At 38.6% G+C, this 16,138-nt stretch overlaps 1 protein-coding gene across 3 annotated transcripts in view; it reads left to right on the plus strand.

Annotated features, from left to right (window-relative positions):
* The window catches only part of Vta1 (vesicle trafficking 1), a 54,866-nt gene extending 38,964 nt beyond the window's left edge, over positions 1 to 15,902 (plus strand). For all 3 annotated transcript variants that reach the window (XM_052169376.1, XM_052169378.1, XM_052169377.1), the window contains 3 exons: positions 6,678 to 6,854; positions 10,418 to 10,504; positions 15,390 to 15,902. In XM_052169376.1, coding sequence (XP_052025336.1) covers positions 6,678 to 6,854; positions 10,418 to 10,504; positions 15,390 to 15,535 — 410 coding nt within the window. In that variant the 3' untranslated portion in view covers positions 15,536 to 15,902. The remainder of the gene's footprint in view (positions 1 to 6,677; positions 6,855 to 10,417; positions 10,505 to 15,389) is intronic.
* The last annotated feature ends 236 nt before the right edge of the window (positions 15,903 to 16,138 follow it).

Genomic DNA, 16,138 nt, shown 5'->3' on the forward strand with positions numbered 1-16,138 from the left:
GTACCAATACCATGCAGTTTTTAACACTATTGCTCTGTAGTATTGCTTGAGGTCAGGGATACTGATTCCCCCAGATTTTCTTTTGTTGCTGAGAATAGTTTTAGCTATCCTGGGTTTTTTGTTGTTCCAGATGAATTTGATAATTGCTCTTTCTAACTCTGTGAAGAATTGAGTTGGGATTTTGATGGGTATTGCATTGAATCTGAATATTGCTTTTGGCAAAATGGCCATTTTAACTATATTGATTCTACCGATCCATGAGCATGGGAGGTTTTCCCATTTTTTGAGGTCTTCTTCCATTTCCTTCTTCAGAGTCTTGAAGTTCTTGTCATACAGATCTTTCACATGTTTGGTAAGAGTCACCCCAAGATACTTTATACTGTTTGTGGCTATTGTGAAGAGAGTCATTTCCCTAATTTCTTTCTCAGCCTGCTTATCCTTTGAGTATAGGAAGGCCACTGATTTGCTTGTGTTGATTTTATAACCTGCCACTTTGCTGAAGTTGTTTATCAGCTGTAGGAGCTCTCTAGTGGAGTTTTTTGGGTCACTTAGGTAGACTATCATGTCGTCTGCAAATAATGATAGTTTGACTTCTTCCTTTCCAATTTGTATCCCTTTGACCTCCTTATGTTGTCGAATTGCCCGAGCTAGTACCTCAAGTACAATATTGAAAAGATAAGGAGAAAGGGGGCAGCCTTGTCTGGTCCCTGATTTCAGTGGGATTGCTTCAAGTTTCTCTCCATTTAGTTTGATGCTGGCTACCGGTTTGCTGTGTATTGCTTTTACTATGTTTAGGTATGGGCCTTGAATTCCTGTTCTCTCCAAGACTTTAAGCATGAAAGGATGCTGAATTTTGTCAAATGCTTTTTCAGCATCCAATGAAATGACCATGTGGTTTTGTTCTTTGAGTTTTTTTACGTAGTGGATTGCATTGATGGATTTCCGTATATTGAACCAACCCTGCATTCCCGGGATAAAGCCTACTTGATCATGGTGGATGATCGTTTTGATGTGTTCTTGGATTTGGTTGGCAAGAATTTTATTGAGTATTTTTGCATCGATGTTCATAAGGGAAATTGGTCTGAAGTTCTCTTTCTTTGTTGGATCTTTGTGTGGCTTTGGTATCAGCGTAATTGTGGCTTCGTAGAAGGAATTGGGTAGTGTTCCTTCTGTTTCTATTTTGTGGAATAGTTTGAAGAGTATTGGTGTTAACTCTTCTTTGAAGGTCTGATAGAATTCTGCACTGAAGCCATCTGGTCCTGTGCTTTTTTTGGTTGGAAGACTTTCTATGACTCCTTCTATTTCTTTAGGCATTATGGGACTGTTTAGATGGTCTAGTTGGTCCTGATTTAATTTTGGTATTTGGTATCTGTCAAGGAAATTGTCTATTTCCTCCAGATTCTCCAGTTGTGTTGAGTACAGGCTCTTGTAGTAGGATCTGATGATTTTTTGGATTTCCTCAGTTTCCATTGTTATATCTCCCTTTTCATTTCTAAGTTAGTTAATTTGGATACTTTCTCTGTGTTCTTTGGTCAGTCTGCCTAAGGGTTTATCTATCTTGTTGATTTTCTCAAAGAACCAGCTCCTGGTTTTGTTGATTTTTACTTGGACACACATTGTTGTAATCAAATAGAGACTATTGACTTGAGGGTCTGGGGTGTGAAAGGTGCTGAGATAGAGGTAGCTGAGAGTGGCTGGGGGGAGGAGGTGAGGAGTGATGCAGTTCTGTCTTAGCTCAAAACATTTAACAAATAAAATAAGAGCGAACAGTAAGTCCTAGTGCTACATAAGCACTAGGAGCAAATGCTGAAATCATTAATTAGTGGCAAAATAAACCAAAAGAGAGCCCGTGTACATACTAAAATCTAGAGTATTCATAATGACTGTCAAAGTGCTGGCCAAGCTGCTGACCAGCTGTAACTCAGGGATTCCTTATGGAAAAAGAAAGCAAAGGTATTAAATTAAACATATACTTAGCATAAGACCTAGCAGTCCAGTTATTTCTCCTATCGGACTGGTTCTCCACCAGTAGGTCACAACCCATTTGAGGGTCAAAGGACCCTTTCACAGGCGTTACCTGAGACCATCGGAAAACAGGGATATTTACAATATGATTCATAACAGTAGCAAAATTACAACTATGAAGTAGCAACAAAAATAATTTTATGGTTGGGGGTACTAACTGGATTAGTAACTAACTAATTGTAGGAACTAACTGTATTAAAGGGTCACAGCATTAAGAAGGTTGAGAGAACTCTGGCCCTAGAGAAAGGCAAAGGACTATATGTGAATGAATGTAAGAATTTTATTTCTAATTGTTCAGATTGTAGAAATAACCTAGATAATACTAGTTTTTTTTTAACAAATTAGCCACAGAACTTCTTTGTAGTTGAATACCACAGCTTTTTGTTTTGTTTTTGGCTTATGGTTTGTTTTTTAACTTTCATTAGTTGTTTGACAGTTTTATACTATACATAGTGCCTCCTCATAGGTTATCACTGCTACACTCTCTAAACTCCTCCAAATACCTCTCACTTCCAAATCCTTTTCTCTCTATAAATCTCTTCCCATATTGGTCTATGGCCATGTATGTGACCAAGGATTATAACTAATCATTAGAACCTGGTCAACTCATCAGTGAGAGTATAACTGAAGATGTCTTCTCCTCCCCAGAATTTGTTAGTAGTCCATCACTCAAAAAAAGAAAAAAAAGTAGTATAGAGCCCTGGGAGCCCAGTCCGTGATTGGCTGTTGACAGCCCAGTCATGTGCATGTCCATTACAGGTAGCCCTGGGGTTGTGAGGTCATGAATGATTACAATTGCTCTACCATTCTCATAATTTAGAATTTCCCAGACATCCCTATTTTCCTGATCTTCAGATCTTTTCTCCTCTTCATGATGTTCCCTTAGTTTTTCAGGGGTGGTATAAATGTCCTGGTCAAAGTAAAGTACCTAACTATCACTTACTCTTAGCAACTCAAGTAGCAATGAGTCTTCTATTCGTAACCTTTCATTGTAAAGAGAAACCATCTTGGATCAAGACTGAGAGTAATATTTTTCTGTGAAATTTTATAGTTTCATTTCCCTTGCTGTGGCAAACCACTTTGACCAATTTAGGTTAATTTAAGGAAAGGTTTTATTTCAGCTTATAGGTTATTCAGTCCACCAGTGTGGAAAGCGAGGCCAGGAGCTCAACAGGGCCTTAAAAGCAGAAGCCATGGAAAAATGTTGTCTGTTGGCTTGCTTGGAAGCATATACTTATTTTGCCCATGACCCCTTGCATGGAGAATAATGCTGCTGCCCACATTGGACTGGACTCTTCTATATCAAATAATAATCAAGACAGTCTCTGACAGACCGGCCCACAGACCAGTCTGATATGAGCAGCCCTTGAATTGAGACTCACTTCTCAAGTGACTTTAGGCCATATCAAGTCGACAGTTAAGGCTACAATGACAGATATAAATGTAGATATTTTGAAGGAGGCATGGTATGCTAGCACCATGACAATTAAGTTAATCAGCCTGAGATCACCTGAGCCACAGGATTTTTGTTGGACTTCATTCCCAGGCACAGGTTCTCTGCTGGGAAGCTGACCTCATATGAGGTCCTATGTTGAGGTCCTTGACCCATTTGGAGTTGGCTTTGTACAAGGTATTCATTAAGGATCTATCTTTATTTTTTTACATGCAGCTATCCAGTTACACAAGCACCATTTATTGAAGATTCTGTGTTTTCTCCAGGATGTTTTTTTGGCATTCTTGTCAAAAATAGTTGTGTGGGGCTTAGGGCCTTATTTCTGGGTTTTCAGTTTATTGACCACTGTCTATCTGTCTCCCTCTCCCTCTCCCCACCTCCCTCCCTCCCCCTCCCCCCTTTCCCTCTTTCTTTCTCTTTCCCTCTCCCCTTCCCCCTACTCCTACCCCTCCCCCTCTCTCTTTTTCTGTTTTCCTAATATCATTTTGTTTTATTACTAAAGCTCCGTAATACAATCTGAAATGTGGAGTGGTAATATTTCCAGCAGTTCATTTATTATTCAGAGTTATTTTAACTATACTGAGATTTTTTGTGTTTCTATATGAAGTTGAAAGTCATTTTTGTTGTTATTGTTGTTTAGTTTCTGTGAAGCATTGTGTTGGGATTTCAATGAAGATTTTCTTAAATGTGTAAATTGTATTTCATAGGATGGTCATGTTCACAAGATTAATCCTACTGATCCGTGAGCATGGGAGATCTTTTCATCGTCTATTATCTTGAGTTTCTTTTCTCAGTGTCTTAAAGTTTATATCATACAAGTGTTTCACTTGCTTGGGTGATTATCCCAGTATATTTTGGGGTGCTATTGTGAAAAATACTGTTACCTTGATTTTTTTTCCTCAGCCTGATTATCATTGGTTGATTTTTGTGTTGACTTTTTTTAAATACTACTACTTTACTGAAAGTATTTTTCAGCTATAGAAGGTTCCTAGTGGAGTCTCTAGCATCTTTTATGCAAAATATCATATCTGTGAACAAGGTTACTTTCCCTTCTTCCTCATTTATATCCTTTTGCTCTCCTTCCTTTGCATTATTGCTCCAGCAAAACCTCAGGTACTTTCTTGACTAGGAAAGTAAACAATGCCCTTGTCTTGTCCTTGTCTTGTCCTTGTCTGATTTTGGCGAAAGTGCTTTGAGGTTCTCTTCATTTAAGTTGATGCTGGGTATGAACTTGTAGTTATTTCCATTTACTATGTTGAAGTATGTCCCTTTTATCCCTAGCCTCACCAGTACCTCTATCATGAAGGGATCTTATGTTTTGACAAAGGCCTTTTTGCATATAATGAAATGATCATGTGTTTTTGTCTTTCAGTCTTGTTTTATGGTAGTTTACACTTACGGACCTACGTATGTGTGAATATGTATGTATCTCAGGATGAAGCAAACTTGATCATGGTGGATAATCTCTCTTAAATTCATTTTGCAAGTATTTTATTGAGAATTTTTTACATCTATGTTCCTAAGGGATACTGCTGTATAATTTTTTTTTTTTTAGTGTGTGGTTTTGGCATTAGTTTAATAATGGCTTCCTACAAACAGTTTGGAAATGTTCTTTCAGTCTCAGTTTTATCAAATAATTTGAGGAAACCTGGTGGTAACAGATCATTAAGTAATTGGTATGAGATGTCTTCAGTTTTTTGATGTAGCATTTAGTGCTATTAATTTGCCTCTTAGAACTGTCTACATTATTCCCATAAGTGTGCGAATTTTCATTTTTATTTAACTCTAAAACATTTTTAATTTCCTACTTCATTACTATAATGACCCAATTTACATTCACTAGTGAATTGTTTGGCTTCCATAACATTGTATACTTTCTGTCATTCCTTATGTTGTTAATATCCAACTTTAGTCCATGGTAGTCAAATAGGATTCAGTTCTTCTATATCTGCTACCACTTGCTTTGTGTCCTAGTATTTGTTCAGTTTTGGAGAAAGTCCATAAACTCCTGAAAAGAGGGTGTATTGTGCAGTGCTGGGGTGTAATGTGCTGTAGATTGTGTTGGGTCTGTGTTTGACTTACAATGTTACTAAACTCTAGCATTTGTCTGCTTTGTTTTGTCTGGATGGTCAGTCTATTGATGAGAGTGGGATATTGGAGTTAGTTTCCCAATATCAGTGTGTGACGGTCAATATGTAATTTGAGAGGTAGTATGTTTCTTCCATGAAATCCAGTGCTCTTGTGTTTTATGTGTAAATATTTAGAATGGTAATACCCTCTTGGTGGGTTTTTCCTTTAATGAATATGTAGTGTCCTTCCCGATCTCTTCTGGTTAGTTTTGGTTTGAAGTCTGTCTTATCAGATATTAAAATGGCTATATGTTATTGTTAAGAATTCTGGATATAGAAAAAGGATTTCAGTATATTTGAAGTATTAATATATTCACAAATTATCTAGAAAAATGCTTATCTCAGGGTACTATTTGATTTTTAAAAATAATTTACATTAAATTTGTATATAATTAGACAAATACTTGGAAATTTGATAGAAAGCAAAATATTGCATTTTAAAATTTCATAGATCTAACTTTGCTATTTTAAATCACAAATTAAAGGTAGCTAACTCTCTCCTTGAGTGTACTGTCAAATTTTAACTGTCTGATGTTTGTTTTCAGAGTCAGTTAATGATAAAGTTTATTTTAAATGTGTACCTTTAACGATGAAGTCTAGGACACCTATTATAATATAGATATATGAATGTAAAATTTCATTTTAACTTTTGTTTATTAACCTTTGAATAATAGATAATCATTTAATGGCCTACATATAGCAGATAGGGAATGAAAGACGTTTAGCAAAAAAAAAAAAAAAGTAAAGTTTCGATTGCACAAATGCAACCTATTTTACCAAAAATGTCCTTAGTTTTCATTTGACTTTTTTTTTATAGAAATAAATGTATGCGTAAAGAATGTGTAGGCCTGTCAGAAAGAAGTGGTATTCATTGTCAGCCACAAACTTTTTAAAAAATAAAAAATTAAAAATTGTAACAATGATTTCAAGAAATAGCCTGATATTAGCTATGTATAGGTGGAATTGTATTTGTAGATTCCCTCTGTCATGTGAAAGTGGAGGAAAGTAAAAGTATTTGACAGTTGTATTTCAGAATCCCTGCTTCAACATTTTACATGTGTTATATACAGATGTTGAAGAAAATGAAGATGTTGGCGCAACCTCTCTGCCCACTCAGCCCCCTCAGCCATCATCATCTTCAACGTACGACCCCAGCAACTTGGCCTCAGGCAGCTACGGTGGGATACAGATCCCTCCAGGGGCACATGCGCCAGCGAACACCCCCGCAGAAGTGCCGCACAGCACAGGTATGAGTGCAGTACTCATAACAACTGCAGGGTTCTGAAGCTGACATAGCTTCGTGAGTAAGAGCTATGTCCTCCACAGTTATGGGGACCTAAACACCCACATAACAACCAGCCATGACCACATGCGCAGCCATTACCCCAGCACCAGGAAGCGAAGAGACAAGAGCATTGCCGAGGCCTGCTGGCTGTTAGCTTCAACCCAGGCTTTTTGAGAGATCCTACCTTAATGGAGGACAGAGAAGAACAGAGCACCGGAGACCCATTGTCCTCCTCTGGCCTCAGCGCACGCCCATTCACATACACTGCATATATGTAGACCACATGCGAGCACCATGTTCACACACATGCATACACCGTGCACATACAGCACACACTCACACTTAGGACACACTCAGGCTTACACACACAAAATGTTGTAGGAAGGAACTCCACGGATATGCAGTAGGTCCAGGGTACACTTTTATCAAAGGGAAATCCTCCAGAGAGCTGAACAGAAAGAGCAGTGTCTACTCACTCTCAAGCTTTAGCTCCTCCCCAGAGAAGCAGTGGGTGCAAGGAGGGTAGGAATGGAGGTTGTTTGCCCCTGTGCCCAGCCACTGAGCAGATATCACATGGAGACATTAGTCTCTTGAAACTCAAAACGGCTGCTTTTGTAGGCTGTATCACAGAAGGCTTTAGCAGAAAAGAAAACTCGGTAAAAATGGTACAACTGTATTATTACTGCTCGCCTTTTTTTTTTTTTCCAGAGACAGGGTCTCACTATGTCACCCTGGCTGGTCTGGAACTCTCTATGTAGATAATCTGGCCCCTAACTCACATTTATACTCCTGCCTCTGCCTCAGGAGTACTAGGATTAAAGCCGTACACTACCACATCCAGCCTCTGCCAGCCTTTTGACCCCTCACCTACTACCCCGCAAACCTGAGCTCGGTGAGGAACTGGAGGGAGAAGAAGCTACGCTCTTGGGTTCTGTGAGCTGTCATCTGCTCGCAGATATCCTGGCCTGTGCTTCTCTCAGTGCCACTTCCCCTGGTTACATGGAAGATCTGTCATATCCGCTCTCCTACGTTCTTACCTTTGCTTCTGGTGTTCTTTGTAGGTTAGAGTAGCTGTGTCTTCCTACCTTTGCTGGGCCCCTAACTCCACGCCATTTCAAGGTTCTGTTCAAAGCTGGGAGACAATCCTCCTTAGCTTCCTAATCAACTCTTACATCTCCCTACTCAAGAGTTTCTGTGCCATTTAGCCTGCAGAAGAAGATATTACTTACAAAAAATGCTAGGGTGTCCTTAAACATGTATGAATGCATTCTAATATGCTGCACAAGCGTGGCTCAGAAGTTACTTTCTGACATAACACTTTATTGCCTTTTATTACTGAGTAACATAAAGGACTTAATGTCCAAACTCACTGCTTCCTCCAGGAGTGTATAATAGAAGGATCACCTCACTCCAACATATACTACGAAAGTTGTGATCATTGTATAGATTGTCCAGAGTGTCCTATCCAGATCCGGAACAGAGAAAAAATAACAGATTAGAGCACCTAGTGAATAAATAGTAACCTAGAAAACATTACCAACTTACCAGGTATTTCTGAGCTTACGTCATTCCAGTATCCTAGACTCCTGGTGGGGGCAAAAGGGCTTCAAGACAAACAGGAAGCCACATGTCCAGACTACCCTGCCTCAGGCATGGATGACAGCTGAATGACTGACCAGAAACTTAGTAACTCATATAGCCTTTTAAAGCATTAGTCACATGATATATCGCTGTAGAGCTAAGCAGCCTCTGGGAATCCTACTGTGTTCTCAAAGTGGCTTGTTCATAGGACTTGTACACGTAATTATTTAAAAGTTAAAGGCCATAGAATGCTGGCCAGAAAGTGTGCCCTGCCGTGACGGAGTCTGTTGAAAGGTTTACTCTGGAAGGGTGTGAGCGGCTGGGGAAGGGGTGTGACCTGCTTGGAGGGGTGCACACAGCCCTCCTGGGCGTCGCAGACAGGCCCTCTCAGCTCCTGTCTCACATGTTGTTTTTCACTTTGTCTTTCATTTTGTTTTGTTTTTCTGTTTGTGGCCCTGGTTGGTCTGAAACTGAAAGAGATCTGCCTGCCTCTGCCTCCCAAATCCAGGAATTAAAGGCATGCTCCACCATGACCTGCTTTCTAACATCCTTTTTAATGTTAACTTGATACGTGTTTTTAAAAGTTTGTTTGGAGCCAGGCAGTGGTGGCGCACGCCTTTAATCCCAGCACTTGGGAGGCAGAGGCAGGCAGATTTCTGATTTCGAGGTCAGCCTGATCTACAGAGTGAGTTCCAGGACAGCCAGGGCTACACGGAGAAACCCTGTCTCGAAAAACCAAAAACAGACAAACAAACAAAAAGGTTTGTTTGGAAAAGTATGTCAAATGCTAATTGCTTAATATACTTTGTTAACCCTCATCAAAATTAAGCAAAAACTCACCAAATTGTGCAGCATAAATTTCATGTCTCCTGGCTTTTCAGTAGCAGGTACATCCACTGTAGTTCTGTGTGTCATTTTTTTTAAGTGGATTGTTTTTTAAATAGTGATTTTAAAAAATAGAAAAGAAGGAGCATTATAAAGTCATTTTTTAAAAAAAGCAAGGATTGTATTGTTAATCTGGAATTGCAGCTGCTAAGCCATATGAACAGCAAAGTAGACAGTCGTATACTTAATTTTATTTGCAAGACACATGCATACAGAATTTTGAGTTCGCAGAGATCACTTGGCTTCTAGAATTAATCAGCTTCTCTTTATAAACTTTCCCTGCTGATGAATCATTACAGTCTTGTAAGATTTCATTGCATTCTGCCAATTTGTTAAATGAATAATAGTCTGTACCTGGAGCACAGTGCTAGATACTCATTGATATGAGAACGTCAGGTCTTAACAGAAAGTCAAACTAATCGCTCATTTACCTATGAAAATACCACCTTAAAAACATTCGCTGCAGTTTCAGTGTTCAACTTCATGCAGTTATGAACTGAATTTTTCTGCTGACTTAAATCACAATTATGTCTCTTTGACCTGGAATACTTACAGAATAAGAGATTAAAAGATAGGAAGGGAGGTTTTTCCTTTAAAGACCCATGACAAGCTTTAATTAAGAAGCCGTTGACCACTTGATCATATATGTGGAACTTATATGATGTGGGATGCGTAGCCATTACTATGTTTATGAATATGAGGATATGTATGTATATATATATATGTTTATATATACATAAATACATGTATATATTGTAACAACAATGAAAAAGAAATAGCAAATTTGGGAGAGAGGAAGAGAGTGCATAGGAAGGGTTAGAGGGAGGAAAATGAAGGTGGAAATGATGTAATTAAATCTTAATTTCAAAGAATAAAAAAAATTGACCCACTAGTCATGAAGTTTAACACTCATATTTTTAAGTGTAAAATAAGTTCAAATTAATGCATCAGAATCACGAATATGTTGAAATAGTGAAATAATTGCCAGCCCTTGACTACTTTCCTGATACTTGATTGGGGAATGAAGCACGTTCTGCATGTCTCTGGTTTGATTCACAGGTGTAACAAGTAATGTCGTCCAGCCTACTCCGCAGACTGTCCCAGCCGTCCCAGCCATTGACCCTGACCTGTGCACAGCTTCCCAGGGTGAGTCACCTGGCCGGCTGGAGGCTGCATGGGTCTCCATGTTCGGGTGGTATTTGTAATTGTTCCTTGAGTGTACCCTATAATTCAAGTATCTAGGTTATTGAAAACAAGATTTTTTTCACCAAGTCTTCTAGAATGTCCTGGGAACCAGGATTTTGGTCCTGGGCACCCAAATCCAAAGATACTAAATTCCCTTTTTCTTTCTTTCTTTCTTTCTTTCTTTCTTTCTTCCTTCCTTCCTTCCTTCCTTCCTTCCTTTCTTTCTTTCTTTATTTCTTTATTTCTTTCCTCCTTCCTTCCTCCCTACCTCTCCCACTTTCTTTCTTTCTTCCTTTCTTTCTTTCTTTCTTTCTTTCTTTCTTTCTTTCTTTCTTTCTTTCTTTCTTTCTTTCTTTCTTTCTCTCTTTTCTTTCCTTTACTTCTCTCTCTTTTTTGTTTCTTTACTTTTGTTTCTCTTCTTTGTTCTGAACTGGATATAATGACACTGATGTCTAACCACAGCTACTGTGGGAGCTTATGGTTACTTTGCTTCATCTCAAAATCACTATGCGTTGTCATTGTCATTTTTCTTTTCTACACTATGCTATTACATTATCCAAAAAGGAAAGAGCTAACCGTGATAAAAAACCAGCATCACTGTCTGCTGTTAAGTGTTTGGTTTGCTCATACTTTAAGTGACAGGCATGTCGATGTAATCTTTTACTTTTTTAATTTCTTTCTACTTTTCTGCCTCTAGTTGAATTTGAGGTTTATCTTAACTTTTCATTCAGAGTTTAAGTCTTCTTATGACTCATGTAAAACCAAAGAATGGTATTAGCAAAAACATATACACCAAGTAACAGAATAGCTGCCAGGAAAATTAACTTAGATGTCTGCATCTCTAATTAACCTATTCTCAACAAAGGAGCCAAAACACATTGGAGAAAGACACCTCTTTGGTGATCAGTGCTGGGGAAAGTGGATATCGTACAGGTTAATTAATGCCTTCCCTTCCTGACCCCTGTAAGAAATCAAACCAAGATTGTTTGAAGGCAAGACTTAACACTTGGGAATCACTGGAGGAAAACAGAGAGGAAGTACTAGTAGACGCTGATAGGCCAGTGACTTTATATCTGTATGGCTCCTAAAGGACAGGAAATGAAAGCCAAAGGTGATAAATGGTATTAACCCAAAGGGAAACAATTAGCAGTGAGAAGACAGCCCTTGGGATGGGGACACATTTCCTAACTAGTCAATTGTTAAATTAAGTTATAATAAAACAGGGATGAAGTCATTTAAATGGAGGGAAACAACTTCAAAAACTTTTATTCAAAATAACTACATGCCCAAATGTAGAAAGGGAGTCATTCCCCTTGATGTTTATGCAAAGAGGTGGAGAACTTGTCCACACAAACCAGGGCACCCACCTGTTGATGCCGTCCTTATTCAGAAACTGAGATGATCTCTATCACTAGGGATAAAGTGTTGAATACTCCATGATACAATATTCTCCTGTGTGAAGTGCCAATGAGCTGCCCAGCCTTTTAAAAGATGGAAAAGAAAGGAAACTAGTCTATTACTGAATGGAAAACCAGCCAGCCCACTGTCTACCTAGTCAAGTGTTTCACTAATCTAAACGCTCTGCCACAGTCTATTTATAGGACCCCACATTGTCAGGAGCTAGGATGGGTGTTTGTAAAGACAAAGAGCAAAAGTTTCAATGTATGAAAACTAGACCCCTCCATACCTCCGTGGTGAGACTGTCCTTGCACCCACTTTCTGATGGGCTTCTTACTCAAAGCAGTGCTTGCTGCAGCACTTGAAGAACCAAGCCAACAAAGGCCAAAGGGCTGCATACCTCCTGATCCCCACCTCCTGATCCCCACCTCCTGATCCCCACCAGGGCCCCAAAGAGGCAGAGAGCAAAGGCAGGGGAAAGATCAGTATTCATCAGGTGTGGTGGGAAAAGCAGGGTAAAAGGGTAGAGAACAAGAACTTCACTGCTGTAGGAAGTATTTATAAGGGTTTGACAAATTAGTCCAAGCTCTTCAAGTGCACAGACCAAAAGGGAACCACACAGCGGCCTCGGGGATCTCACTGTGTCAGTGAAGGCTCATCAGTTGAATCACTGTTGGTGGTGCTGGAAATGGAAGGGCTTTGCTTGTATGCAGGAGGTTATGAGAAAATCTGTGTTTCTCAGTTTAGCTGTGGACTGAGAACTGCTCTAAGAAGTTGTCTATTGTCAGAGCAGTAATACAGGCTTCTGTCGACTCCTGCTCTCATACCATCTGGACTCCCTGTTCCCATGCCCGACTCTGCTTTTTCTTAGTGTTTAATAACTACCATGTCTCAGAAGTATATCTGGTGTGCTAATGTGCAAATGCATTCATATTAATGTATAATTGGGAGTTTGGGACTGACTCCAAAGATGAAAATTGATAGCCAAAAAGTTTCAAAATCTAGCATGGTTTTTACCTCACATATTATAATTATATGAATTAAAACTAATTTCAACATTTTTTGAGTGTTAAATGTTGTAATATCTGAAAAATACTGATACTGTCATATTCAGTTACAAAATATTAGAATAATGAAACTACCTATATCCATGATTCATTCCTTTTACCATAATTGGCATATTTTAACAATGCCTTTTTATAAGAATTCAGAACTGTGTTTTTCTGTTTTCTCTGCCTGTGTCATGAGTGTCGCATTCAAATCAGTAATGGAGTATATACTGGTGAGATTAGACAGAGCTTTAGACATACTAATTTGTAAAACTACGTAAATTGGAAATATTTCTGGTTATGCTCTACAGTGCACGTGGTCCTGCTCTGAAGGGGAGAAGCGCTCCTATAATAGGGTGGTCTTGGTCCATCTTCCAGGGATCATAGATTACCTGAGAGACATGCCAGGTTAGACCACCTGGGACCATGTGGTGCTTTCTCACCTGTGCTGCCTAAAACAGCTTTCATTTGGTACAGTGAGACTATTTATGATACTGAGTAAAAAGTTAGATACACTGATATTAAACTGTCTCCTCTCTTGTTGTTTCTACCTTTGCTATTGAAATTTTATATGATAATTTTCAGGAATCATAAGTAGGTGACAAGATTTTATTTTTAATTCCTATTAAAAGTTGAGTTCCTGTATTTCATTGTGGACAACTTCATTATATTTCTTAAATTAAGGAAAGCTTGATGTGTTACAGAAGTAAGTGTTTGGCCTGGCTTGCTTAACTTCCTTAAATTATTGAGAAAAAGCCTTTGCACTGAAGTTTACGAAGATGGGAGGAAAAGCTGTCAGAGAGGAACCGGGCAGTGTTGAGGTGCACTCAGTCTTCAAAACAGTATTGTAAGGGGGTATGCATATCCAAGTGGCCAGAGCCTTAGTTATTTTGAAAGACCATTGAAGAATCCTGTAGCTATTTTCAAGCAAAGCATAAACTGAAGTGCACCTTACAAAATTGTGAACAGAAGTGAAGGTTAGTTTATTGTTAGTTCTTAGTTTATTGGGTTGGTGAATAACAAACTACTGAGAAGTGGTAGTGGATTATGCTTGAGTGTTTAATTTAAAATTGTAGTTTAACCCATCTGTTGATTTGAATTACTTTTAAACCAAGTGAAAAATTCAAGGAAATTAAAAAAAAATTTTCTGATAAAATAAGACTAATTACTTAATGTTTTACTAATTCAGTGATTATTTGAAGGCTTATTCCATGTAGCACCGTGCATTTACTATATATAAATTTGTAAGCACATTGTCTTAAAATCTGGGATTTAATTAGTATTTAACTGTTCATGAGTTATGTTTATAATGTGGGGAATTACTGACAACAAAGGCAGCCTTTCCATACTCAGTGAGCACTGGGCTGATAGCCACCAGCTGCCTCAGACAAATGAATACTAAATGTACATTACTTGTATCAGTGCTTGCTTTGGTGATATTGGTTAGGATTTAGTGCCAGTCTGCCTATAATTGCTACCTTCTTACTAGGTAATGTCATACTTTGCTATTTCCATCAATGGCAAAAAAATAAAAAATAAAAATAAAGACCATTTAAAAATAACCTGTGATTCAATACAGCCTTTAAAATACCTGAAGTAAGCCTCCTGCTCATCTCTCGGTGCTTCTGCCTTCTTCTCAGGAAGTGCGCCTTGCCATCCTCAAAATCTTGACACAATGAATGGATGAAGGAATGAATGATCATCTTTCTTTTTTCCAAAGACAGTATACTATGTCTGCTTTTATCTTACCATAGAACATATATACAAGGACACCCTTGTATCTTAGATTAAATGAAAAATGTATTTCTACGAAAATTATTTAGTTAGGCTCATGTTTTGTAATGATTGTTTTCATGTTTAGTCATATGATTTAATGATAAAAATGTGGAGGTGGCCTTAAGTGTCTTTTTCCATGGACAAAGCAAAATGTAGAGTATATTAATGTTTAAAAAAGGAACCATGTTCTGCGTGGATTATGTCATCCCCACCCCCAGCGCACACATACACTTTCTTTGGAGGATATATTTGTGTTCTAGATCAAATGAGGGCTGAAAGGTTTAGTCTGGTTTTGGTGTTCCATGAAGAGAGCTCAGCAGTCCAGGGCAAATACCAAACTGCTTCTCTTGTTTCACACAACCAGATGTTTTGGTTTATTTCCCTTCGCAGTTAATTTACTAAAATACAGACTTCTGGTTTATTACTTATTGACAGAAAATTATATGCATATGAGTTATTTTTATTAGCATGTGTCTGGTTTTTATTAGTAGCAAAACAAAAATTGGTCTTTCTGCATAAGTATAAATACTTTGTTGCCTATTGAGTTGAAATAGGTACCTAAGTAACAACAGCACAACATGATGTAGTCTAGGCTGTGTCTGACCTGAATGTGCTTCTTTTAGGGGATATCCGCCTGACCCCGGAGGACTTCGCTAGAGCTCAGAAGTACTGCAAGTATGCTGGCAGTGCCCTGCAGTATGAAGATGTGGGCACCGCTGTGCAGAACCTCCAGAAGGCTCTCAGGCTGCTGACCACAGGCCGGGAGTGAGGCCTCTGTTCACGGAACCGTGTGTTTCCCGCATAGAGAACTAACAGTCCATTACACTTTCCTCAGCCTTTCAGGAGCATGGTTTTACAGAAGACCTCAGTTCCCCTGAGTAAGACAATGACTCCTGTGTGTTTCAGAAGCATTTATCAGCTGCCTCAGCGAGTTGTCATTGAGTGTGTAGAGCTGATGTTAGCATCGAACCCTGCTATGAAGTGTCCCTGTAGAAAATCATGTTGGGTATAATATGCTTTTTTAATTTATACACACTAAAGGAAGTTTTTGAAAAATCTGTAATATTTGGACAAATAAACCATATTATGTTGCTTTAATATTCTAAATTAAACTTTTAATAAAGATTACCAAAATATTCTGGGTCAGAGATCCTGACTTTTTCCACCCCTTAGGATTTGCAAGGCAAATGTGAACATCCAGAAGTGGTAAATGATAAGAGAGATTAAACGCAGTTGATATTCATGTTTAGATATAACTGTAAACATCAAAGATCATAGAAGGAAAAACCATGTGCAGAAGTAGACTCTCTGTGCTCTGGAACATCACACCGGCTTCCTGGACTCCTCCCGACCACTGTCACATGCAGCCGGT

This window comes from Apodemus sylvaticus, chromosome 23 (assembly GCF_947179515.1).
Source record: "Apodemus sylvaticus chromosome 23, mApoSyl1.1, whole genome shotgun sequence".
NCBI classification, from domain to species: Eukaryota; Metazoa; Chordata; class Mammalia; order Rodentia; family Muridae; genus Apodemus; species Apodemus sylvaticus.